Raw genomic sequence first — 26,226 nt, 5'->3', positions numbered from 1 at the left:
AAATCCGAAGCTTTGGCGTTGACAGCATACTGCCCAGTAACTGCCTTCCAGCTGGGGCAACTTCCAGTGGCCCAAACAGGGCATTAAATATTTGGGCATTTTATTCCCAGCAAATTTGTGTGATTTAGTTTGTTAATTTTGACCCCTTAATAAAATTGAGCGATGTGAGCAGGTGGGCTTCATTACTTTTATCTATGATTGGGAAGGTTAATGTTATTAAAATGAATTGTATTCCAAAATTCAACTACCTGCTACAGTCTCTCCCTGTAGATGTCTCCCTCTCTTATTTCAAGCAATTTGATAGCATAGCGAAGTTCTTCATTTGGAATGGTAAGCATCCTAGATTACATTTTAGGCCAATCAACAAAGGTGGGCTAGGCCTACCTAAGATTTTGTTTTAGTATTATGCATTCGTCTCAGACATTTGGCTCATTGGTCGCTTCCACCTGAGAGAGCCTCTCCCTGGTTTTGTATTGAACAGGAAGTTCTTGCCCCTATTTCGCCATTGCAAAGCCTTTCTATCAAATTAATTGAAGTTAAATTACACCCCGTTATCTTGCATTTAATTTTGACATTTATTTTAATGTTGCCTCAAGCATATGGCTGAACCCTAAATGATGTATTGATAAGTCCCCTTTCTGCTGGTCAGAGTGGATTGTGAGGGGGGTTACTACACTTGGTGACCTATATGAGAGCGGAGTGTTGAGATATTTTGAAGATTTGGTTCAACATTTTGGGATTCCTAGATCTCAGTTTTTTAGGTATTTACAGCTGTGCTACCTGCTCTGTACTATTTTTGGGAGTAGCATACACCCCCCTAAAGTGGCAGATACTGCTTTTGGAAAAGGTCATGAGGCATTAGTGTTTTACTCCCTGCTAATTCAGAGTCTGGGGGACGGACCTTTAACTTCTATCAAGAGATTATGGGAGAAAGATTTAAACTTGGTATTGGAGGAATGAGTGTGGGCAAGGATTTTAAAAAAGGTCAAGTCTGCATCTAGAGATGCAAGGGTGCGCCTTATGCAATTCAAGATTATACATCGATTCTATTGGATCCCCTCTAGATTGTATAGGCTCGGTCCTAAAGACACACCCACATGCTGACTATGCCAATAGGAGGATGGAGACACGGCCCATGTTTTTTGGTGGTGTGTTGAGATCCAGGGGTTTTGAATGAAGGTTCAGAGTTTTGTGTGTGACGTGTTGGGCACTCTGATTTTTTTTTTTTTGCCCCAGACTCTGTTTTGGGCGAAGGGGAGGTCATCGATGTGGGGAATAAAAACATAAAGAATTGGGTCCTGACCAGTGTGATGGTTGCCAGACAGATTGTTTTGAGGGGATGAATGTCGGCTGGAGCGCCCCCATTTCAGGAGTGCTGCACGGAGATGGGGAGGGTGGCAGCATATGAGGAAATGGTATTTAGTAGACTGGGTAATTTGGATTTGTTTGTTGGGAAATGGGGCAAGTTGTTGCCGTTCTTGGAGGGCTCTCTGGGAGAGAGAGCAGAGAGAGAGGTTTAGATGTAGATGTGTGTTATGTATGATTTTTTTTAATTTTTATTATTAATTAAATTATTTATTTATTTTTGTGTATATGCTCATGTGACCATGGGAGTGTTTGTTGGGGGTTGGGAGGGCTAGGGGATTAAATGTTAAATGTTGATTCCATGTACAGTATATATGTTTTGTTTTTCATGTTTTCTGTGTGAATCAATAAAAATGTTAATTAAAAAAAAAAAGAAAAAAAAGTGAGGAAACCAATTGCCTTTAAAAAAAATCAAGTAAATATACTTATTTGGCTCAAGTAAAGTGGACTATTCAATTTTTTTTTAAGGCAATCGGTTTACATTTTTTTTTTTTTTTTTTTTTTTAAGGTTAACTTTCTCCCAGAGAATGCAGCTTATGTGGCCATGTAAATGCATAAGTGACATTCTTATAGGTTTTTGAAGAGTGTGCATGTGCGTGGAACAGATCGGATAACTAACGTCATAGGATACATCATATCAACAAGTCAACACAGAGGAAAGAATTAAAAACATTTCTGGGAGAACAGTGGGATACAATTTAAAATATTGACATGTTCACATGTATGCTCTCAAGTACATTGGGAGGATTCCGGAGTTTAATGTAAGAGGGAACCCCCACTATTGCAGCGCAATTCTCCTGCAGGTTGCAGTGGAAAGTTAAAGAAACAAACACGGCAACAACTCTGGAATACCTGGAAAGAAAGTGAAGTAACAGAGAATAAAAAATAGAAAACTGTTCCACAGATGCCATGTTCCATTTGCCATGTGGGAAATCGCAGGGAAATTATGTTGCTGTGTGGAAAGCTGCTTGCTGAATGAGCCGCATGTATATGTGTATAAAGAGAAAGCAGATAACACAGTGCATTTAAACGCATTTGCCTGTGCATGTAAAAGCATGTGCATTCGGTCTGTTCCTCACACAAAGCTATTGTATGGCTTTAGAACACTTGGAATATAGTGCACGAGTTGCATGGACTACATTTATAGTTAATTGGAACTTGTTGAAACTTAACAGTCACCAAACTCTTTTGTTGTATGGAAAAGTAGTTTCACATCCTTATTGTATGGAGAAAAAAAAAATCTTCAGTTTTGGAATGACATGAAAGTGAATAATTGACAGATTATTATTATTATTATTATTTTTTTTTTTGTGTGTGTGTGTGAACTCTGTCCCTTTAAAATCATATAAAAGATGCTTGTGGTAAAATGTTTCTGGTGGTTACAAAGGCATTAGATTGCAGTTATGTAACAATAATTTAGGGCCATGCTTGAAAGTTTGTTCTAAGTAGTATGGGGACATCATATTTAATGTGCAATTTGCTCTAGTTTGAAAAAGAATAATTCTATCTATTTTTGATATGATTTCAGATCTCTTTGGACTTCTCTTTAAGTATAAGTCATCAACACAACATTAGTTTTTCTTAGCTCCAGATATGAAGGGCCCTCTGACAAATTGTTTTTCTTACAAATCATGAAGGAACATATTTAATCGGCATAATCAAGTGATAGGCTACTTGTTAGGTGCCGCAGTTGAGTCAAGTAGGCCTGGCTACATTCCTCTAGAATTTTGAGTAATATTACATGTATATTAAATTTTTTGACCAAGCATGAAGTATGTGCTTGCTCTGGGTAAGAAAAAGGAATAAATCATGTTGCCATGTAGTTTTTTGGCCTGGAAAGCTGAGATGTTCACATTCTTTCTCCTGCTGTCTGGTGTGTGTGCATGCAGTGTGTCGGAAAGCACTTTGTCTAAAATCTCGCAGTGTCAAGTGAAATGTGGAAGTTGCAGCTAAGACACTCCATTCTCCTTTTGAGCAGCTAATTAGTTTGACAGCCCCTACAGTCCTCTTCTGTGGGATGAGCTATCGACATCGCACAAGGAGAGCTTGTGTTTTCCGGGGTGTACATGTTGTGCGTTGTAATGGAGATTCCAGGCTTTGATTCTTTAATTTTCTTTGAGCTTCTATTTGACCTCAAGCACTGATATGCCACTGTAAGCATGAACAATTGAGATATATTGTGCCAGGGTTGTAATAAATGTGACTGACACTTTGGTGGATTGGTGCATTTGGTGCATTGCAGCTCAGTGATGTAATTGATCTCAGCTGTATAGCTTTTAGTTTTTCAGTCCCTGAGTGCATTCCTGTCTCTGTCACACTAATGCGGTGTTTTCCATCCTTTATTGTTTTATGTACCCCAATAGTCCCATCATTATGTCTCAAGTACAACTTCAGTGGCACCAAACCAGAAATGTTCCTTTTTAACTCTATTGTACTGGATAGAATTTGACATTATAATTAATAATTATCCAAACAATTTGAAAACACTTAATAACACACAAATATAAATATATATATATATATATATATATAATGCATAATTTCTCTTTTATAGGCTTTTAAGCAAACAAAGCAAGATCTAAATCTCTCCAAGTACCCCCTAGTTGGAAATAACTGCTCTTGCAAAGCCAAAATTGACTGACAAAATGTGTGGTCCAGATTGAAACCTATTCTGGCCAAGAAACATCCATTTAAAAAGGACAAGATTGTCTGACAGATCGATTAGCCATCTATCTTTATTGGCCCTTGTGTCTTAAATCCACGTGTAGATTCATGGCTGATATTTTTTTTAAATAGCAGCACTCACAAAATTACACTCACACTGCTCTCTAATGAATAAGCACTTGTTCAGCCCTCGAAGCATGACATTACGGCCACTGGAGGGTGAGCTATTGGGAATTCTAAGCATTCACAAATTTACACTTTCAGACATGCAGTTACTCAGATGAATATGCCAGTTTATTTTAATGTGTTTTAATCCCAGCACTATTTTGAAAACCTGGATTTACATGAGAGATTTATGTTTGTCACATTACCACTAATAACAGCAATAACCATTTAACCTTCAATGACGGCAGTGCATTTTCATGCAATTGCTAAATAATTAGTGATTTGCGATACAACAAAATGCCAAAGATGGTAAATAAATAATAGGTACTAATGATTTCTCACTGGAGCAGTTTTGGAGCTTGTGATGGATTATACCTATTATTTTTGAATATATCTCTCAATCTCTGCTGTGTATGATGCTTTTAAAGTGTTTACTGGTTGCCAGTATGTCAAAGTGATATTTGATAGTGACAACAGAACTATTCATAACTGTTTTCAATATAAGTAAATTACTGTAAATTCATTAGAATTTTCAGTATGGATCATTAACATGTAACTTCACCATATAACTTGTAGAAATGTGGCAAGCGGCACTTTAAACGGCCGATCACAGTCTTAAAATATCAGTGATCAGTATCGACATCAAGTTTCTTGATCGGTGCACCGCTAATATAAAGTTACCAACCACACATTTTGTTTTTACATGCCATTTAGGGGTGAGTTTATCTAAATTGATGGATATATATATATATATATATATATATATATATATATATATATATATATATATATATATATATATATATATATATATATACACACACACACACACACACACACACACACACACACACACACACACACACACTGTTCAGCCACAACATTAAACCCACTGACAGGTTAAGTGAATAACATTTATCTCATTAAAATGGCATCTGTCAAGGGGTGGGATATATTAGGCAGCAAATGAACAGTCAGTTCTTGAATTTCATGTGTTGGAAGCAGGAAAAATGGGCAACCGTAAGGATCTGAATGACAAGAGCCTAACTGTGATGGCTAGACGACTGGGTCAGGGCATCTCCAGCAGGTCTTGCGGGGTGTTCCCGGTATGCAGTGGATAGTACCTACCAAAAGTGGTCCAAGGAAGGACAACCGGTGAACCGGCGAGAGAGAGTCATGGGCACCCAAGGCTCACTGATCCGCATGGGGAGGGAAGGCTAGCCCATCTGGTCTGATCCCACAGAAGAACTACTATAGCACAAATTCTGAAAAGCTTAATGCTGGCCATGATAGAAAGGTGTCAGAACACACAGTGCATTGCAGCTTGCTGCGTGTGGGGCTGCGTAGCTGCAGACCAGTCAGAGTGCCCATGTTGACCCCTGTCCACCGCAAAAAGTGTCTACAATGGGCATGTGAGCATCAGAACTGGACCATGGAGCAATGGAAGAAGGTGGCCTGGTCTGATGAATAATTTTTTTTAGATCATGTGGACAGCCGGTGCATGTGCGTCGTTTAACTGGGGAAGAGATGGCAGCAGGATGCACTATGGGAAGAAGGCAGGCCGGCAGAGGCAGTGTGATGCTCTGGGCAATGTTCTGCTGGGAAACTTTGGGTCCTGGCATTCATGTGGATGTTACTTGGACACGTACCACCTATCTAAAGTTTGTTGCAGACCACATACACCCCTTCATGGCAACGGTATTTCCTGATGGCAGTGGCCTCTTTCAGCAGGATAATGCGCCCTGCCACACTGCAAAAATTGTTCAGGAATGGTTGAGGAACATGACAAAGAGTTCAAGGTGTTGACTTGGCCTCCAAATTCCCCAGATCTCAATCTGATTGAGCATCTATGGGATGTGCTGGACCAACAAGTCCTATCCATGGAGGCCCCACCTTGCAACTTACAGGACTTATCTGCTGCTAAAGTCTTGGTGCCAGATAACACAGGACATCTTCAGAGGTCTTGTGGAGTCCATGCCTCGATGGGTCAGCGCTGTTTTGGTGGCACAAGGGGGACCTACACGATATTAGGCAGGTGGTTTTAATGTTGTGGCTGATCGGTGTATATATAAATTGATTATATTATAATAATACACTGGTAGTTAAAAAGGATTATTCAAATTGGGATGCCGCGGTATGAGTTTATGACTGTTAGATTACCATCTGAGAAAAAAATCACTGTAAAACGGTTTAATGATTATTTGCAAATCTTATTCTTATGCAGCAGCATTGTGGCAAAAAAATATTGATATCACAATTTAACGTGTTAGTGGACACATGTCTTAGGAATTTATGGATGCTAAGTGCACATATACAATAGGAAAACTGATAAATACACAACAAATAAATAGGAGATATATAATAAGAGACACACAACACCGCTTTTCTGCATCCTAGGCGCAGATTGATGCACTTCAGTGTAACCAGAGTGCTTGGAGTCACTTCAAAAGTGCAGAACTGTAAGATTAGTGTGTGTGCGCAACATGTACAGTAGTTCACAGCATACAACAGTTTTTTCTTCTGCAGCAGTTTATTAACGCAATCCGTTGTCTGTCAGACACCCCACCATAAAGAATCGTCAACAGACTCGATAAAATCTTTAATCTGTCCACAAAACCTCGCAAATAAACCTGTGGACTGTTAACGGGAACATTGCTTACAGCAGACGATTTAAAGTTCAGTAATGACTAAAATTGAAAGTTAATGTTGAATGCGGTGGATTTGTACACTAGCAATAGGGGTGGACGATATGACCAAAATCTCATATCATGATATCATTTATTTTATACAATATGTATGTATGTGTGTATATATATATATATATATATATATATATATATATATATGATAGTTATTTTTTTTTAAATCAATAAAATTTGGTTTATTTACTAAATATCCATAATTATAATACCTATTTTTTTTTAAATCCAGTCATTGAATTAAATACTTTATAAATGAAAACTACTGCCTCAGATAATTTTAAATGGTAATCAACCTTACCACAATGCAAAATTTCACATTTCAGCCTGATGTTGTTGACTAGTAGTATTATTATTATTAAAACTTTCCTCAAGAGACTTGACATCTTCTGAAAGCAATGCAACAAAGGAAATCATTCATGAGTGAAAAAAAAAAGAATCCTTCCTTGATAATAAACACTTAATTAAGCTCTTAATGATTTAAGTCATCTCTGTAGACAATATTTGAATATCTGAAAACCAAAGCCGGTTTGATTTCTAATATCTAACATCATTCTAACTGAATTTATTAAGGATGATGATGTGTAGTTTAAAAAATCCGCATGACAGATGACACACAATTGTTGGTGCATTCACATTGTTTTAGCGGTTTTCCTCGTCAGTGTTGGTTAGAATTTCAGGCTCTCTCACCATTTGAGATGTATGACCTCCTCCATAGACCTTTTAAGTTAAAAAAAAAAAACTCAACTCAGTAGAATTCAAATTGGTCATGCAAGTTTTTACGTTTGTGCCGCGATAGAGAGAAACCGGATTGAGTAGTGCACGTGATCACACATTCTGCGTTCTCCTGTCTGTGGAGCACAAACTGGAAGCCTGCTGGACTCGACAGCACGCGCGACAATCACGTGAAACACAGCTGCATGTGTGAGATAAGAAGCATATTTGGATCATGAGAAGAATGCCATTGAATTTGCTTTGGTGTCCCAAAATTTCACTTGACGGCTGCCGAAAAATTGTCAGTACCTGGAAAAACCCTGTTTCTTCAATTCTCTCAGTCTCACGTGAATCCTGCCTGCCTTCTCCATTTCTCCGACAGAATGTGTACCACGTACGTGTTACGTGAATAGAATGAGGTGCACATTTCTTGCCACGCGGTGGCGATTTTGTGTAACCTCGATACAGACGATAATCCAAAATGTATACCGGTTGCCAAATTTCTACTGGTTTATCATGTTTACCGGTATATCACCCACCCCTAACTAGCAATGCTTTAAATAATGAGGATGATTTAAAACGTGACTTCTCAAAGTTTACCACTCTGATATTAACTGCACGTAAATGCACCATGCACTGTCCGCACATTTAAAAATTGCAAAAAGTTGCATCTCTCAATTCATCCTTTTAAAAGCACCACAGCTAAAAATATTAAACTCACTAGTTGGTTGTTGTATGACTAGTGGAACATCCTGTCCCATTTGTAGGATGTGTACCTTATGACATCTGTGACTGTCTGTATTACATCTGTCGTCTTCAGAAACATCATTCAAATGCTCCCCAACAGCATATTTAAGTCCCTTTTTTCTTTGGATATGTGTCTGGTATATCGAATTCCTCTTATATTTTGGAAGTTTGTTTCTAGCTCCAGTTTCACGGTAATTGAAAGTTCACGTTTAGTCTGCGAAACCTGGCCAAGCACCAAGTGGACACCGTCCATAACCACAGAAATAGATGTAGTAACCAGCCAGGCACAAGAGATTTTTACATTTAGGTTTACACCAAAAACTCTTATCTTATATATTTTTAAATGATATTTTTATATACAATTTTTGCCACTTGTAATAAAACATTATTACACACATAACTCATCAAAAGTGCTTTTTGTATCAGCCCTTTATTTTTAAAATATGACTTTAAGAGTGGATTGATTAAAAAGAAACTGTGTGCCCTTACTCAGGAAGTTGTATAAAGCAGACAATCAGATTGTAACTGGCAATTTTAGCCAGAACCTTCCACTTTTCTGTGCAATATGCATCGACTGGACTGCGCATTGACTGGAAGGTGGTGTGACGTTGAGACTATATAGAGCACAACAGTCCACAGATCTCTTTGTATTTCATTTACCGATGGTCTTCACCTGATTCTAGTATTCAGTTTAATGATAAAACTGTGGTATTTTTGGGTATGGAATGTGAACTTTTTAACTTTCCCAAACAGCTTGAACAGGGCAACTCCCCCTCTGTTTGAATTACATTTTTATGCTGTGTTTGCAAGTTTCAAGCAATTGCTCACAAGGTGTGAGCACCAGTCCCCTTTAGTACCTTTCAGGGACATTTATGGGTTTCATAATGTTGACAAATGATCATCAATTATTGACACTTAAGATTATCTGACCTTGTGGATCCTGGTTTGGAACCATCATGATGAGTAGACAGGCATCCAGATGACCACTATTAATAATGTTTATATCCCTTGTATATTTTTTTTCTAAAAGCTCTGGTATATCTACACAGTGCATTGAAATTAACATGGTACTGTAGGTAGTTTGATATTTACGAAATTGTAATTATTACATAATAAATATGTAATTACGTATTCAAATGTACCTATCACTTAATTATACAATACTTCAATGATTTAAAGACTAATATATGATATGGTCCCTCTGTGACACATTATCTATGGTCTTTTTCACTTGGGTCCTGCTTGATATTTTGGAACAATGTCCAAAATTCCCATTTCAGTGGTCTTGGCCTTTGAATCTGTGTTAGCACGCTGCTGGATAGCTGGCATCTATGCATGTCATTCTCAGGCAAGTTGGCCTAATTAAAATATGGAAGACGTTTGCCAGAACCCCGCTAGATTAATTGTTAATAGTGTTTTGTAATGAAAGATAACATAATGAAATTCTGCCACATGTTTCTAAGGTCCGAGTATCATCCCAGCCATCTCTGCCATTTAACTAAATGACAATGGTCTGTTAGCAGCGACGTCTGCCAATTTATTGTGAGATGTCACTGACATCAGAATGGAAAATAGCTATTTTCTTTGAGAGAAAAGCTGAGCTTGTGGTTAGGAAGTCATTTAAAGCAGACTATTATGGACTTGCTCCATTTGGCAAATATCCTCATATATATTATCATTTGGCAAATGTCCCCCTTGACAGATTTACCTGGGTTATAATTTACCAAAAATATCCATAGCCAGCTACTTGCATGTCGCTTTTGGCAGCTGTGATTTATGATGATGTAATGGACAGCAGTGCATTTGAAGTGTTTGTCTTGACAGCTTGGCTCAGAGAGATGCCTCTCAGAAACATGAGCAAGTTTTTCAAGAACACACATTATGACTTTTTTCTTCGTATTATAGTGTGGAAATTTGTCCTTGGTAAAAGCATGTCGTCTTGAATGATATGGGTGTCTTATAAAGTTGCAAACATAGTGACTGACAAATTGCTAGTTTCACAGTTGTTCAAATGGACAACTGTTTCATTTATCAACCTTCCACAATATTTGATTTGTGTGCAGAGTAAAAATAAGCTCTTTCCTCTTGAAAATAAAGCAATTGTAAGAAAAACAATATTTCTTGGCCGTTTTTTTAAATTTTATTAGAGAGAGTTGTGATCCAGGTGTCTTGCATACTCTGATATCCATAATTTGTTTGTCTTATTTTTCAGGGAAGGTTAGGTGGCAGGACTTTGACCAGGATCTGTACGTGGGAGTGACCGTGGTGAGGCCAGGGCAGGATCCCTACGCCCGCAACAAGTTCAACCAGGTTGAGAGTGACAAACTCAGAATGGACCGCAGTGTCCCTGACACCAGACATGACCAGTAAGTCCCTGTCTTCCCTTTTGGCTCCCAGTAATTTGTTGTCCTGAAAATCTGGTGTGGATCCTTCAGCTCCACTCATTCGTTCAAGTTCCTCTCATATCTGAATATTGCATACAGGCCTACAAGACACAAATTTGATTTAGAACCGTGTTAATTTTTGTTTCCATAATGTATAGAGCGCGACAAAAACATTTTGTTTGGGAAGTGTTTTCACATTAATTTTCTTCATAGGAATTTTAAAAAATCGATTTAAAAGTTGTAAGACTTAAAGGGGCATTCAGTAGTTCTCTAGCTAGTGTTAGCATTGCTCTTCTTCGCGTACTTTAAGTACCGGTGTGACAGTGGTGTTAGACACTATACTGCCATCTTTCGACGTGGATAAGCATGATCGTCTCTGCTGCCCCCGTCAGCTTTAGAATATCATTTGCATCTGGAAAATGTCGGGGTTTGATGTAATTTCTAAAGTTATTTATTACTACTGTAATATAATTGCTTTGCCTAAAAACAAATGTCAGAAATCAAGTGAACATTCTTCTACTGTTAAGGATAGATTATTATTGTTCCTCATATTAATAATATTTGGAGACTGTCTACGTTTCATGTTATTTCTAAAGACAGTTATTACCTTTAATAGAGAACTGCTTGGTGTAAAATAATACCTCAATTATGTAGCAATACAGAATGTTATGATAAAGGAAAGATTAGAATTGTTTTTGATGATCAAATTTAGCATGTCCATGAAAACTGTATTTGAAGAACTCTTTATTTCCAAGCAACCAACGTCATGGGTTACACAAAATCCACAACAATCGCTGTGCCAAGCTTCTTTGCACTAAATGAATGAAGACATGGATGCCATTTGTGTGTTTAACATGCATGATTAATTTTGTAAACCTGTTAGTTTTAAATGATACATGCAGTAGTCACAGGAAATGTGCTGTAATTACCTATCTTTCAAAATGATGGGAAAAAAAACATTGTCATATACCAGAATAAAATCGATTTATTATGAGTCATTTTAAGCACCTATCTAGATTCTAACTCCGTCATGCTCGGATAGTTATAAAAAAAATAGGTTTGGTAAATTAATATAGGTGACACTATAAGTCAAATAAAGAATTTGACTCTTTTGACATAAATAGTATTGCCTGACCGATTTATCGGTCAGCCGATATTAGCCTTTCACAGATATATCAGAATCGTGTATATGTTTTCAGATATGCGCAGATATTAAAACTTTTTTTTTCTTCAGAACATATAATGCAGAAAACAATGCTTGGGTGATTTAGAATTGGTATCATAGTGTAGTTTGGCCAGCAGAGCGCGCTCTGACTCCATTGTTTACAGAGCTGAGCTGACGGTGGATCTGCAGACAGGGCGGAGTTGAGCGGTGTCTTCTCGGTAAGTTGCAAACTAGTTTGTGAAATACATACTGGAAAGTTAATAAACAATGACTCCATCATTTTCCCTTTTCAGTATAACTAATATAAAGTTAACCCTGTCCCTGACAACCATGTCACTCGTGTTTATCACATCTGTGCTGTTAGCCAGCTATAGTTTGGCAGTGCTGTAATGTAGCAGATTGAAAGGTAAACATCAGAGCATCTTTTTGCAGCTCAACAGACAATGGTGCGTTGGTGGATTGTGTCTGTTGAGTGTTGATTTCACACTACGTTGTTACCTAGTTGGTGAGACGCAATGCTGGAAAGTAAATAAACAACATCCATCTTTTACTCTCCATGACAACGAGCTTATAGCTAACTAGCTAACCACGTAGCTACTTTCATTGCTTGCCAGCTGAGTGGAAGCTAATGTGTAAACATGTATTCACCAAACTGTTTTGTTCAGGATTCACAGTTTGGTACCCCCTTCAACTGAACAATTCCAGTCATTGCATTTACAAAATGTAATATTTAAAAGTCTGGTTTTCCACCGGAATACGTCTTGACTTGGCAGCAGCGAACCTTGAGTTATTGTTTGACTGTTTTGTTATACATTAACAGCTAAATTTTGCTGATGATGTTTTGATAAGCAAGAAAACTGTACTTTAGTACAATTTAGAGGTACTTGTAATTTACTTTAGTATTACCATGGCATTTTCTATTAATTTATACTTCTAATCCACTACATTTCAGAGATAAATATTGTACTTTTTCCAATGTTGACAATGTATAATAATAATGTGAAATATTCTTTGATAAAAATCCACATAGAAATGGTCTGTTTTCATTCCAGCTCAAAAATTAACTATTTCGACCACCATATCAGTAATCGGTGAATTTTCCCCCTCTAAAATCGGTATTGGTCTCAAAAATCCCATATCAGTCAGGGTTCTAATAAATGGCCTCATTATTCAGAGGGTAATAACTGGGCAGGGTAATTTTAACCTACCTGCCTGGATTCTTCCTCCCTCATTCTTCTGTCTGGATGCTCAGATAGTCATAAAAATAGGTTTGGTATGTTAACACAAGCAACACTTCATGTCCCATACTGCATTTGATTCTTTTGACATAGACAGTCTTATTATTCGGGGGGTAATAACTGGGCAGAGTCATTTTTGCCCACCTGCATGGATTCTACCTCCCTCATTTTTCTGGCTGGATGCTCAAATAGTCATAAAAATAGGTTTGGTGGATTAATAAATGCAACACTATATGTCCTATAAAGCTTTTGTTTGTACTGAAATAGACAGTCTTATTGTTCAGGGGGTAATAACTGGGCAGAGTCATTTTTAACCACCTGCCTGGATTCTGCCTCCCTCATTATTCTGTCTGGATGCTCAGATAGTCATAAAAATAGGTTTGGTGTATTAACACGAGCAACACTTCATGTCCGGTACTGCATATTATTTTTTTGACATAGACAGTCTTATTATTCAGGGGTTAATAACTGGGCAGAGTCATTTTTAACCACCTGCCTAGATTCTACCTCCCTCAATCTTCTAACTGGATGCTCAGATAGTCATAAAAATAGGTTTGGTGGATTAATAAATGCAACACTGTATGTCCTACAGAACATTTGACTATTTTGAAATAGACTTATTATTCGGGGGGGGGGGGGATTCTACCTCCCCCTCATTCTTCTCTCTATGTGCTCAAACAGTCTTCAAAATGGATTTGGTGGATTGATACAAGCAACTATGCATGTCCCATAACACATTTGATTTTATTGACATAGACAGTCTTATTATTCAGGGGGGTAAAAACTGGGTGGGGTCATTTTTACCCTCCTGCCTGAATTCTACCTCCATTCTTCTGGCTGGATGCCCAGATAGTCATAAAAATAGGTTTATATGATTGAAACAAGCAACACTGTATGTCCCATAAAGCATTTGATTGTACTGAAATAGTCTTATTATTCAGGGGGGTAATAACTGGGCGGAGTCACTTTTACCCACCTGCTTGGATTTTACCTCCCTCATTCTTATGGCTGGTGGCTCAAATAGTCATAAAAATAGGTTTAGATGATTAAAACAAGCAACACTGTATGTCCCATATTGCATTTGACTCTTTTGACATAGAAAGTCTTATTATTCAGGGGGGTAAAAACTGGGCAAGATCATATTTTCCCACCTGCCTGGATTCTACCTCCCTCAATCTTCTGGATGAATGTTCAGATAGTCATAAAATAGGTTTGGTATATTATCACAAGCAACACAATATGTCACATATGGCATTTAAATAACATAGACAGCCTTGTTATTCAGTGGGATAAAAACTGGGCAGAGTCATTTTTTTACCTACCTGCCTGGATTTTACCTCCCTCATTCTTCTGCCTTGATGCTCAGATAGTCATAAAAATAGGTTTGGTCTATTAACAAAAGCAACACTATACTGTATGTCCTATACCAAATTTGATTCAAATTATATAGATCATTAAGCCTGTTTGAATGTGTCCTTCACGTCTGCATAATTATAATGGGCAGGACACAGAAAATGCACTTTTGTTGTACTTGAACACATGATAGTAACAATCAAACATCAAAAACCACCGTTTGCAACAATCACAGGCAATCTGATATTAGGCAAATACTTATGATTTTCAGCAATGTTTCGGACAGACACTGTACCTGTTGGTGGATTGTTAGTGGACTGGGTACTTACCCAGTAATTATCACCACTTTCCTCCCCGCAGGCATATCACAGCTGGCTCAGGTCATCTAAAAAAATAACCAATTCAGGTGAGAAGGATAACATGAATGCTCTACCTCCATCAATGAACGCTATGCATTGTAAAATATATTGTGCACCCTTTTAAATCTAAATTGTACAGGTGAAGTTCTGTTAAACAAATCTAAGCACACTGGAAAATCTAAGTTTTCTTTATAATACATTGCAAAAAGTTAAAAAGAAGAAAAGAAGCAATTTGATCATATAGCGAAATCAGACATAAATTAGTCATCAATATACAATATACACCATAATTATTCTACATTGTGTTTCCCAAGATCATGCTTTTGGGGATTGACAGTTTAGGAGGATAACATACATGAGCTATTTTGCATCATTTACTTTCAAAGCAAAGACACCACAGGATGTGCCATCTTGTTGTTTTGAGCGAGGCAGTGTATCGCTTGACCTCCTTGACACATTGCATCCCTTTTGTCGCAAAAAAGCCCTTAACATATGAAAATCATCATTATTGTAACATTGAAACTCAACTGATTTTATTTTGCAAGAAATTATCATTTTAGCACCTATAAAGCACATTTTGTAGATTAACAACTTCAACTACCTTGTTACATCCTGGCATTGTTTCAAATTTGACAAACTTTCTCCTATGGGGTCAAGGAACAAAGACATCCTTTGGGATGGCAGCATAACCTTTTAAGTTTCTTAATTTTTAAAACATTTTATAGTTAGGAGATAAGGATATATGTATACACATGTTTACACAATAAATTATATCATGTTAAATCAACAATTTCTATTCAAATGAAGTAATTTCAATGTACTAAAAAAGGTTTAAAAAACATCACCATAAAAGGATATTCAGTCTTATTAATATATCAATATCTACCATGTACAGACCTGTAAATAATAGAAGCTCATAATATTAATTGGAAGGATGTTATAACAGCAATACTATGAAATCAGATTAAATAATTCAACTCAATTAACCTGTAGGTTATACTGAACATGTTTGAAATGTAAATCTAATGCACAGAATTAATAAACAATAATCCCATGAATTAGAATAATTATTAAATTAAATAATAATAACACTACCTGGCCACTATAACACCCTGCCACTGGGGTCTTCAACCCAGTTCTGAGGGGTGCATACAATATTACCCCATAGGTCTAACTTTAAATTTTCACTTCAAACAAAAAGTAGTATTTTTTTTTATTCCACAAATCTACATACATTTGTGTCAACAAAATGTTTAATATTCAGCATGACAGAATGTTACATATCGATATTTTACAATGACACACAATTTGTTCAGTTAACCTCTTTACCCATCTTTCCCTACATTTTTAGGAAGGGTAAAGCAATGTTTTATCTGCATAATTGTGAATCTGGACAGAAAGTTTGATTATAAATATCTGTAGGACAGCTAATTACATTTTTTTAATTACTTTGCTACTGTAAAATAGGGGTGTATTTTCAAAACATTATTATTAAAATCTAATTCTTAAAACTCTTTCTATAAGATATTAATGTATTCCAAAAAAAAAAAAAAAAAAACTGTGCTGTGTTGTGTGATCCTGTTAAACATGAATGACCCCTTGCAGACCATGGATATACATGTAATTGGATACTGTGTCTTCCTGCTGGTCTTCCTCTTCCTCTTCCTCTCTTTGTTCATGTTCTGTTTTTGGTTTACAAAGAAAAATTGTGTGCCTTTTATATATCTGAGAAAATGATGGATTGTAATTGTGTAATTTTGGTAGATGTTTGGTTGAATTTGCACTGGTGTGACCATGTTTTCTATACAGAAAACGTTTCTGTATTAGCTTATTTAGTAATATGACTTTAGATTTGAGTGTGTTTACCATGATAAATGTTCTAGACAACACTTCTTTGAGAGGGACTATTACGACCTCTTTGACCCCTCTAATGGACCTTCTCTGCACAATGTCATAGATTGAGTTATCTCTCTTGCAGTATATGAAGACAAACTGCAAAGGCTCACACACACGTTAAAAGTTTATGATAATGTAAACAATTGTGGCTACTGGCTACCATAACCTGGCAATACACTAAAAATAAATAACCCATTTTGAAAACTATTTAAGCACCCAGACACAAGAATGAGGGAGGTAGAATCCAGGCTGGTGGGAAAATATGACCTCACCCAATAATTATCCCCCTCAAAAATAAGATGGTCTATGTCAAAAGAGTCAAATGCTTTATGGGACATACAGTGTTGCTTGTTTTAATCATCCAAACCTATTTTTGTGACTGTCTGATAGGGGTGTAACGGTACACAGAGTACGTACCTTGGTTTTTGGGTCACGGTTCGATACAAGTTCGGTACAACAGGAAAAAGCAACAAATCCCAAATGCTAGGTTTCTTTTCATTTATTTTGAACAGACAGTAGTGCAAATTACAGTTTGTTCCACCTAGCGGCATTTAGTCCCCCTTGAGTTAGTTGGTACAGTACAGCCTCCTTTAGTATATTAAGCACTAAGCAGTAAACAGAATGCACTCTTGCATAGGTCATTTTTTTTGTAGGGCTGATAAAAAACAAAAGGTATTTGGTCACAATCAGCTACAAAACTGAAAAGCATCTCTTGTGTTATAAAAGTAAAAAATAAATAGAATAATGAAAAATAAAACGTGTGCATTAGGAGAAGCAGGCGGGTCTTCGAGCTCTTGCGTGTCATCTGAACTCGCCATTCTTGTTTTGGGTTGGTGTATAGATGGTCTCTTCTTCTTCTGCTCTTTTTCCTGTTGTGGCGGTTAGCAAACAGCGTTGCATTACTGCGTGTGTCCCCTTCTGGAATGGAGTGTGGATCGCCTGTGACTGACTCGGATGTATTCTTTGTCTGACTGCATGCACCGAACCGTGATGTCAGTACCGTGACAGTTCAGGAAGAATAGATGTACCGTTACACTCCTACTACCTGAGCACCCAGCTAGAAGAATGAAGGAGGTAGAATCCAGGCAGGTGGGAAAAAGTGCTTTATGGGACATACAGTGTTGAATTTATTAGTCCACCAAACCTATTTTTATGACTATCTGAGCATCCAGCCAGAAGAATGAGGGCGGTAGAATCCAGGCAGGTGGTTAAAAATAGCTCTGCCCAGTTATTTCCCCTCTGAATAATAAGACTGTTTTTGTCCAAGAGTCAAATGCTTTATGGGACATACAGTGTTGCATTTATTAATCCACCAAACCTATTTTTATGACTATTTGAGCATCCAGTCAGAATAACGAGGGATGTAGAATCCAGGCAGGTGGGAAAATATGACTCTGCCCAGTTTTTACCCCACTGAATAATGAGACTTTTTATGTCAAAAGAGTGAAATGCTTTATGGGACAAACAGTGTTGCTTGTTTTAATCCACCAAACCTATTTTTATGACTTTCTGAATATCTAGACAGAAGAATGAGGGAGGTAAAAATCCAGGCAGGTGGGAAAATATGACCTCCCCAGTTTTTACCCCCGTTAATAAGACTGTTTATGTCAAAATACTCAAATGCTCAATAGGACATACAGTGATGCATTTATTAATCCACCAAACCTATTTTTATGACTATCTGAGCATCCAGCTAGAGGTAGAATCTAGGCAGATGGGTAAAAATGACTCTGTCCAGATATTACCCCCTTAAATAATAAGACTGTCTATTTCAGTTCAAACAAATGGGACATATAGTGTTGCATTAATCAATCCACCAAACCTATTTTTATGACTATTTGAGCATCCAGTCAGAAGAATGAGGGAGGTAAAATTTAGGCCTTAAATAATGAGGCTATTTATGTCAAAAGAGTCAAATTCTTCATTTGACTTAGTGTTGCCTGTTTTAATCCACCAAACGTATTTTTATTTTTTTTTACCTATTTGACTTAAACTACTTCAAAGAGTTCTCGTCAAAAAATCCTCCATGTGCAGCAGTGACAGCTTTGCAGATCCTTGGCATTCTAACTTTCAGTTTGTCCAGATACTCAGGTGACATTTCACCCCACGCTTCCTGTAGCACTTGCCGTAGATGTGGCTATCTTGTCGGGCACTTCTCACACACCTTACAGTCTAGCTGATCCCACAAAAGCTCAATGGGGTTAAGATCCATAACGCTCTTTTCCAATTATCTGTTGTCCAATGTCTGTGTTTCTTTGCCCACTCTAACCTTTTCTTTTTGTGTTTCTGTTTCAAAAGTGGCTTTTTCTTTGCAATTCTTCCCATAAGGCCTGCACCCCTGAGTCTTCTCTTTACTGTTGTGCATGAAACTGGTGTTGAGCAGTTAGAATTCAATGAAGCTGTCAGCTGAGGACATGTGAGGCGTCTATTTCTCAAACTAGAGACTCTGATGTTCTTATCCTCTTGTTTAGTTGTACATCTGGGCCTTCAACATCTCTTTCTGTCCTTGTTAGAGCCATTTGTCCTTTGTCTTTGAAGACTGTAGTGTACACCTTTGTATGAAATCTTCAGTTTTTTTGGCAATTTCAAGCATTGTATTGCCTTCATTCCTCAAAACAATGATTGACTGATGAGTTTCTGGAGAAAGCTGTTTCTTTTTTGCTATTTTTGTCCTAATATTGACCTTAAGACATGCCAGTCTATTTCATACTGTGGTAAATCAAAAACAAACACAAAGACAATGTTCAGCTTCATTTAACAAACCAAATAGCTTTCAGCAGTGTTTGATATAATGGCAAGTTATTGTTTAGTACCAAATTAGCAATTTAGCATGATTACTCAAGGATAAGTTGTTGGAGTGATGGCTGCTGGAAATGGGGCCTGTCTAGATTTGATCAAAAATGACTTTTTTCAAACAGTGATGGTGCTGTTTTTTTTACATCAGTAATGTCCTGACTATACTTTGTGATCAGTTGAATGCCACTTTGGTGAATAAAAGTACCAATTTCCTTCTGAAACAGCAAAATCTGTACGTTATTCCAAACTTTTGGCCGCCAGTGTATATCATTGGTTAACAACCTCAGAGCTCATGGTAGGTCTGTCTTGAAAGGTTTATAAGTTATTGCTAAAACTCAGTATCTCTATGGGGAAAGTGAATGGTATTTTTTCTTGCAGCACCATTCCTAATCATTATGAACTGTGACTTTTCTTCAAGAATGAAATGCACATATTATGTAACTTTTCCCCATTACCGACTATACATAATTTATTAAAGTGTACTTATTATGTAGCCTTGCTCTACAATAAATTATGAATGTGAGGAATAGAGTGTTAGTGCTGCTTTATGAGAATCAGAAATTAATTGAGCAAATTAATTTCAGCTGATTTTATCCTGAAGAGAGGCCTGTATTTTAATGGGTAGCTGCTTACACAGCACAATGAACGGACATCCTCCCAAATCACCTTGCAAATCATTCAGTCTTTTCATTTAGATGCTCATCTTCAACCAACTCTCTCTGATAATGCCCTTGAATTGGCAAAGCAACAGATTGTCTTCAGGGCTTACATGATAATCAGAGTTGTCAAGGCAGGATTCACAATACTGAGTCATCAGGTTGACTTGAATGTGTATAAGTAGAGAGATGAATGTGTAAGAGGAAAGTAAATTAGTAGTTTAAATGGACAATGGAGATTGTCCCCATAGATGCAGTAAGTGGTCATTTGTGTAATGAATCTCATTAGCTCCACCAGTCACACTAGTGGCTTTTGGAAAATGGTTATGTAAAACTAAATTATGGATAACAAATAAAATGTGACATCAGGGAAATAATATCCTTTTTAAAGGTGGCATGAAGCACAGTAGTGCTTAAACATAAATTGGTCCCACAGCCTGCAGTTGTCTAAGAGTTAGCAGTGGCGTATGATGAATTAGTGTTCTTTTTTAGGGTGTGATGTTTGACAGAGTACAGAAAATTGCTCAGGTTGTTTTTAAAGCTGATGGTTGCTAAAATAGCAAAGGCTTCGGTTCTCTAAAAACCTAGGAATTTGTCATTTTGTATGTCACTGGCAATTTGGCTATTTTAGTTGTTCCATACCTTGTTTGGGTAAGTATAATTTAAGGTTTAATCATACAGTGGTCTCAAAAAATATTTGGCTACTTTCGGATACTTAATTCACAATAAAAAGTATGAATATCATTGCAATAAAATCATTTGTTTGCATATGCCAACTGGTGGTGTGATGTTAGACCTTTTCTCAACCTTTTCTAACGTGACTTTTCTAAACCATTTTTTCAACTACTTTTAACACACTGGCTCCAAAAGTGATATTTAGTGTATGTACAGTATGAAGTCAGTTCCCCTCAAGTTCACAAAGATGCCCTTGCAGAGTAACAACAGATGTTGTTCATCACATTAAAGGGTTAGTTCACCCAAAAATAAAAATTCTCTCATCATTTACTCACCCTTATGCCATCCCAGATGTGGATGACTTTCTTTCATATGCTGAACACAAACGAAGATTTTAGAAGAATTTCTCAGCTCTATAGGTCCATACAATGCAAGTGAATGACTGCCAAAATTTGAAGCTCCAAAGTCCACATAAGGGCATCATAGAAGTACTCAGACAACTCTGTTGGCATTTTGGCACCAATTCACTTGCATTGTGAGGACCAACAGAGCTGAACTATTCTTCTAAAAATCATAATTAGTGTTCTGCAGAAGAAAGAAAGTCATCCACATCTGGGATGCCAAGAGGGTGAGAATTTTCAGTTTTGTGTGAACTATCCTTTTAATTAACACAATTAACACATTTTCCATAAGTCAAATAGTATGCCCACAAAGGTCCAGGCAGTTATATAACATTTGTGGACATGGCATTCATTAGTCCATTAAAAGGTTTATGGAGAATCACTGACAGCGCAGGTGATTGAGTTAGAAAACAGTCCACAAACATTCACCACAGTAGCCATTACCACTGTCTGTGGTCCTGTCACACTCTGTATCACATAACCCTTACTCTAAAAGCAATCATTACATGTTTTGAAGAGCTCAGCATGTGGAGTGAAGATGCAGTCTATACTGGTTGGCCAGAGAGTGCTGTCTTCCACCGTTGTTTCCATTGCTAGGCATGCAGTGCAGGGCTGGGCTCCCAGCACTCACTGATTTACTGTTGACATGCAGGAAGGCTTGTCAAGGAGCAGGGCAGTCCACTTGTCTGTTCTGCACTTAACATAAACTCGGGAGATGCTGCCCTCTAAGGAAATTGCCCTCTCATCTGACAGGGATGAGCTTGGCCCTTGATTAAAAATAACAAATTTGACCAAAATAGTCTTGCACAATATTTTGACCAAAAAAGAAAAGCTCTTACGTGTAGTGATTTGTGGTTTCAGGAAGGAATGTGCATTGTTGGCGTGACTGTGTTGTTTACATCTTACAGCAGTGAGCTGCTTTGAGACTTCAAAGTTCCTGACCTCAAGCCACTTGTTTCCCACCTGGAGATGTGAAAGTACATTTTAAGAGTTGGATATTTGCTACTATTTAAAAGAAGAAAAACAGCCCACAGTGATAGATATGTTTATTCTTGGGCACCGCTTGATGTTGCAATCTCATGTCAACTGGATAACTATTTTACTCACTTGGCAGGGAATGTTACTGGCATGTAACGTAAACGTTGTTGACGACCCCTATGGAGCAGTGTGTAATTTGGTTTAGGGTTCAAATGCCATTATAAATAGATTTATTTGAGAATATAGCATGTGACTGAACTGAGAAAGCACAAGATGGTTAGATCATATCCTGATCATATCAAGATGGGCCCTTTTCACATATACAGGTTTGGAATGCAGAAGTAAACAATAGCAGGGTAAACAGTGCATAGAGTTGTATAGAGATTAAAAGGTTATGGAAGACTATAGCAGATGTTATTGTAGACTTAATAATGTGTAGAAATAAATAGCCTATAAAATACTCTATAAGGTTTGGTAAAGTAATCAAAAGAGAGAAAGATGCCCAATTTGCTCTAAATACTTCAGCAGCTTTATTTAAAAATGTAAATGTGGGTTAATTGAAATGCATGTAACAATTAATACAGTGGAGTCCATTCTTGTAAAACTACAAAACAATTTGTCAACATTTGCATATTGCATGTCCACACCCAGTTAAGACTTCTGATTTAGACTTTTAGCTAGCAAGTTAACAAATGAAACAAGGAAATAATCACTCACCCTTGACTTGTTTTTGTAATTGAAATGTAATATCAGGAATCCTTTGATGCTAAAACAAATTTGGGAAAGGTTGTGAAGTGTTGCTGTAAGCGCCTTTGCAGCAGTGCTAACAAGTTTGCAAGATTTTTCTGATATTAATACCAGGCTAATGTATTACAAAGCATAGTGATATACTGTACAGTAAGTGATGTACATTAAGAGAAAAAAAAAGTGTTTCATTTTCCCTGTAATGATACTCAAATTTCATGATAAAATACGATATGGCGCATAGCCTCACGATATGATACAATACAATATGAGCACCCACAAATGTTTCGCTCAAACTTATACAAGGATTCAACATAAATGTCTTTTAAATCATAAATGCCACAAAAGTGTCTGACATTGGCAACAAAAAGCAGAGCTTAAAGTAACTTAATAGAACTGCATTTATTTTGTTTGATTATTGAAAAAAACATTGCAATATGAATGCACAATTCATGTTTTTCTTGAGAAAATGTTTGTGTACACTCAAGTAATTTTATATTTGTATAGCACTTTTCACAAAACGCATAGTTTCAAAGCAGCTTTATAGAAAATCATGCCTTAATGTCTGAAAGCCCCCAGTGATCAAGCTGAAGTGACTGTAGCAAGAAAAAACTCCTTTCAATGATATTTAGTGGTGAAAAAAAAAAAACTTGAGGAACCTGACCTCTGGTTTTACGATATATGTACATAATACAATATTATTTAATGGCTTGAGTAAAAAAACGAACGGCACACGTAATTTTTTGTTTTTTTCCCCTCTTCTGCCTGTTTCACTTTGCATGTAAACTATACCGGTGTTATTACCGGCTAACAACATGTGCGCAAGTGTTGTTCTCAAAGCTGTTTACATTTCGAAAAGACTTTTGAATAAGTCTCGTGTAATTGCGGGTTTCTTACATTGTCCATTTTTTGAATAAGCTGCTTTTTGATAGTTATGACTTATAGTCTTGCTGTGCATGTCACATGCATATGACTATGCAAAGGTACTCAGAAGGCTGCTTTCTTAAATATTTTTATCAAAGAATATTTGACATTGGAGGGGGTCACGTGACCTGTGAGCATGATGGCAGTGTAGCGTTGTGACTCCGCCAACCCTACTCATTTTCATTTATATTTCCAAGTATTTTTCGCTAATTGCTCGACATTTTGTTTTACATTTTGACATTGGGCATTGACAGTATGTCTTCTCGTCAAGGAAAATCGGCCGGCAAGCAAATGCAGTGTGATCAAGCACATGAGGCGGAAAAGATGGAGGAATCGCTCACCGCCATGATCGCTTCTGCTATGGAGAAACAGCAGCAGTTTATTGAAGCGCAGTTTAAAACTTTACAAGACAGACTGGATAATATTCAGTCGGAGATTTCCAGCTGCTCTAATGGGGTGAGAGAACTGCGTGATCAATATTCAAGTCTGAGCAGCCGGGTTGGCAAAGTGGAGAAAAATTACGACAAAAGTGCAGCCAGATTGACTAGCTTTGAGGAAAAGATGGCTGATTTGGAAGACCGGAGCCGTAGGGATAATGTTCGTATCATGAATCTCCCGGAAGGCATGGAATCCATGAATCTCACGGCATACATCTCGGGATCTTTACCTGTATGGTTCCCTTCATTGGCTGATGCTAAACTGGAGATCATGAGAGTTCATCGCATCGGCCCTCCCATCAACTCTGGCAGGCCTCGCACAGTCATTATGAAGATGCTACGTTAAACTGATTATGATTCAATTCTCCGAGCTTCTAGGAAATCTTCAATCAAGGTGGATGGGAAAGAAATTAGATTTGCCGCGGACTATAGTGCTTTCACTATCAACCGGCGCCTTTCCTTCATGGAGGTAACTAACAAGTCTCAGAAAATGGGCTTTCAGACCTTTTTGATGTACCCTGCACAGCTGAAGTTAACGCGAGGTTCGGCACAGCGCATTTTCAAGGCCCCTTTGGAGGTTGAGGACTTTGAGTGGTTTGGCCTCACAGGAGAGTTATACTGCCCTAGAGGATTTCTTTCCCTCTCTTTCTCCATTTCTTTCTTTTAGATTGATTGTTTAGCGTAAACTAAATGTCACAATTTGTCTTTTATTGTAAGCTTCTCTGTTAATTTTGTTCATTGCTAATTTTGGTCATTAACATGTTAATAATGAGTGGGGAGCGGTAACATTGTGTCTGCCGCCCTTCTCGGGGTCACGTTGTCAATAAGGTGGTTAATGGTTCACCCGATTGTATTTCTTTTTCTTTTGTTATGTTTCTTTCTTTATTATGTTCCTTTTTTAGTGGATGCTGTGTTAGAGTTCTTTTTTTCTTTTTTTTCTTTGTGGGAAATTGGGTGTTCTTGTGGGTTGTGGCGACCAGGGTGGGTGGGTTTTTCTCCCTTTGTAGAGTGTATATGTCTGTGGTGCATTCTGTTTATTGCTTTATGGCCAGCTAATTTTTTTTCTTGGTCTCTATGTTATTCTATAGCTAATTTATGGCTACAAAAACACTTCATATAGTTACCTGGAATGTAAATGGGCTGAATGGTCCCGTTAAACGTACTGCCTGTCTGGATTACTTACATAGGCAGCAGGTTGATTTGGCATTTATCCAAGAATCACATTTAAGAAAGTCAGATGTTCAAAGGTTTTCTAACAAGTTTTATTTTGTAGCCGCCTCATCTTCTTTGAATAGTAAATCGAGGGGTACTCTGGTCGTGTTAAAACGAAAGCTTTCGTTTAACATTCTAGAAAGATATAGCTGTGAGGAAGGCAGAGTATCATACATTAAAATTTAAGGTAAGAATTTTGCATTTATTTCAATTTATGCCCCTTCTCATTTTGATCCAGATTTTTTTCCTGCCCTCACTACAACTTTACTGCACATTCAAGATTGTTTTCTTATCATCGGTGCTGATATGAACGCTGTAGTTTGTTTCTCTTGATCGTTCTTGTGTGCAAAATTATGCAACACAATCTTTATTATCTATTGAATTATGTAAGTTCATGTCTGATCTTAGTCTAATTGATGTATATCGCATTTTTAAAACGACAAAAAGACAGTACACCTACTCTGCCAGACATAAAAGTTATTCTAGATTGGATTATATTTTATATCTCATGCTTCATACTCAGAAATACACAGTGTTGACATAAAGTCATGCCCTTTATCTGATCATAGTGTGGTCTCTTGTGTCTGCATCTACTAAAGCGTCACGTTGGCATTTTAATACCACACTGTTACAAAATAAAGATTTCTGTGCAAT

General features: G+C 37.3%; 1 protein-coding gene across 1 annotated transcript in view; it reads left to right on the top strand.

Annotated features, from left to right (window-relative positions):
- LOC127414129 (polypeptide N-acetylgalactosaminyltransferase 2) overlaps positions 1 to 26,226 on the top strand; it is a 155,416-nt gene that overhangs the window by 84,178 nt on the left and 45,012 nt on the right. Inside the window, exon 3 of the mRNA XM_051651912.1 lies at positions 10,567 to 10,720. Within this exon, the coding sequence (XP_051507872.1) occupies positions 10,567 to 10,720 (154 nt within the window). The remainder of the gene's footprint in view (positions 1 to 10,566; positions 10,721 to 26,226) is intronic.

Source organism: Myxocyprinus asiaticus, chromosome 23 (genome assembly GCF_019703515.2).
Source record: "Myxocyprinus asiaticus isolate MX2 ecotype Aquarium Trade chromosome 23, UBuf_Myxa_2, whole genome shotgun sequence".
NCBI classification, from domain to species: domain Eukaryota; kingdom Metazoa; phylum Chordata; class Actinopteri; order Cypriniformes; family Catostomidae; genus Myxocyprinus; species Myxocyprinus asiaticus.
This window is presented reverse-complemented; position numbering and strand designations above follow the sequence as displayed.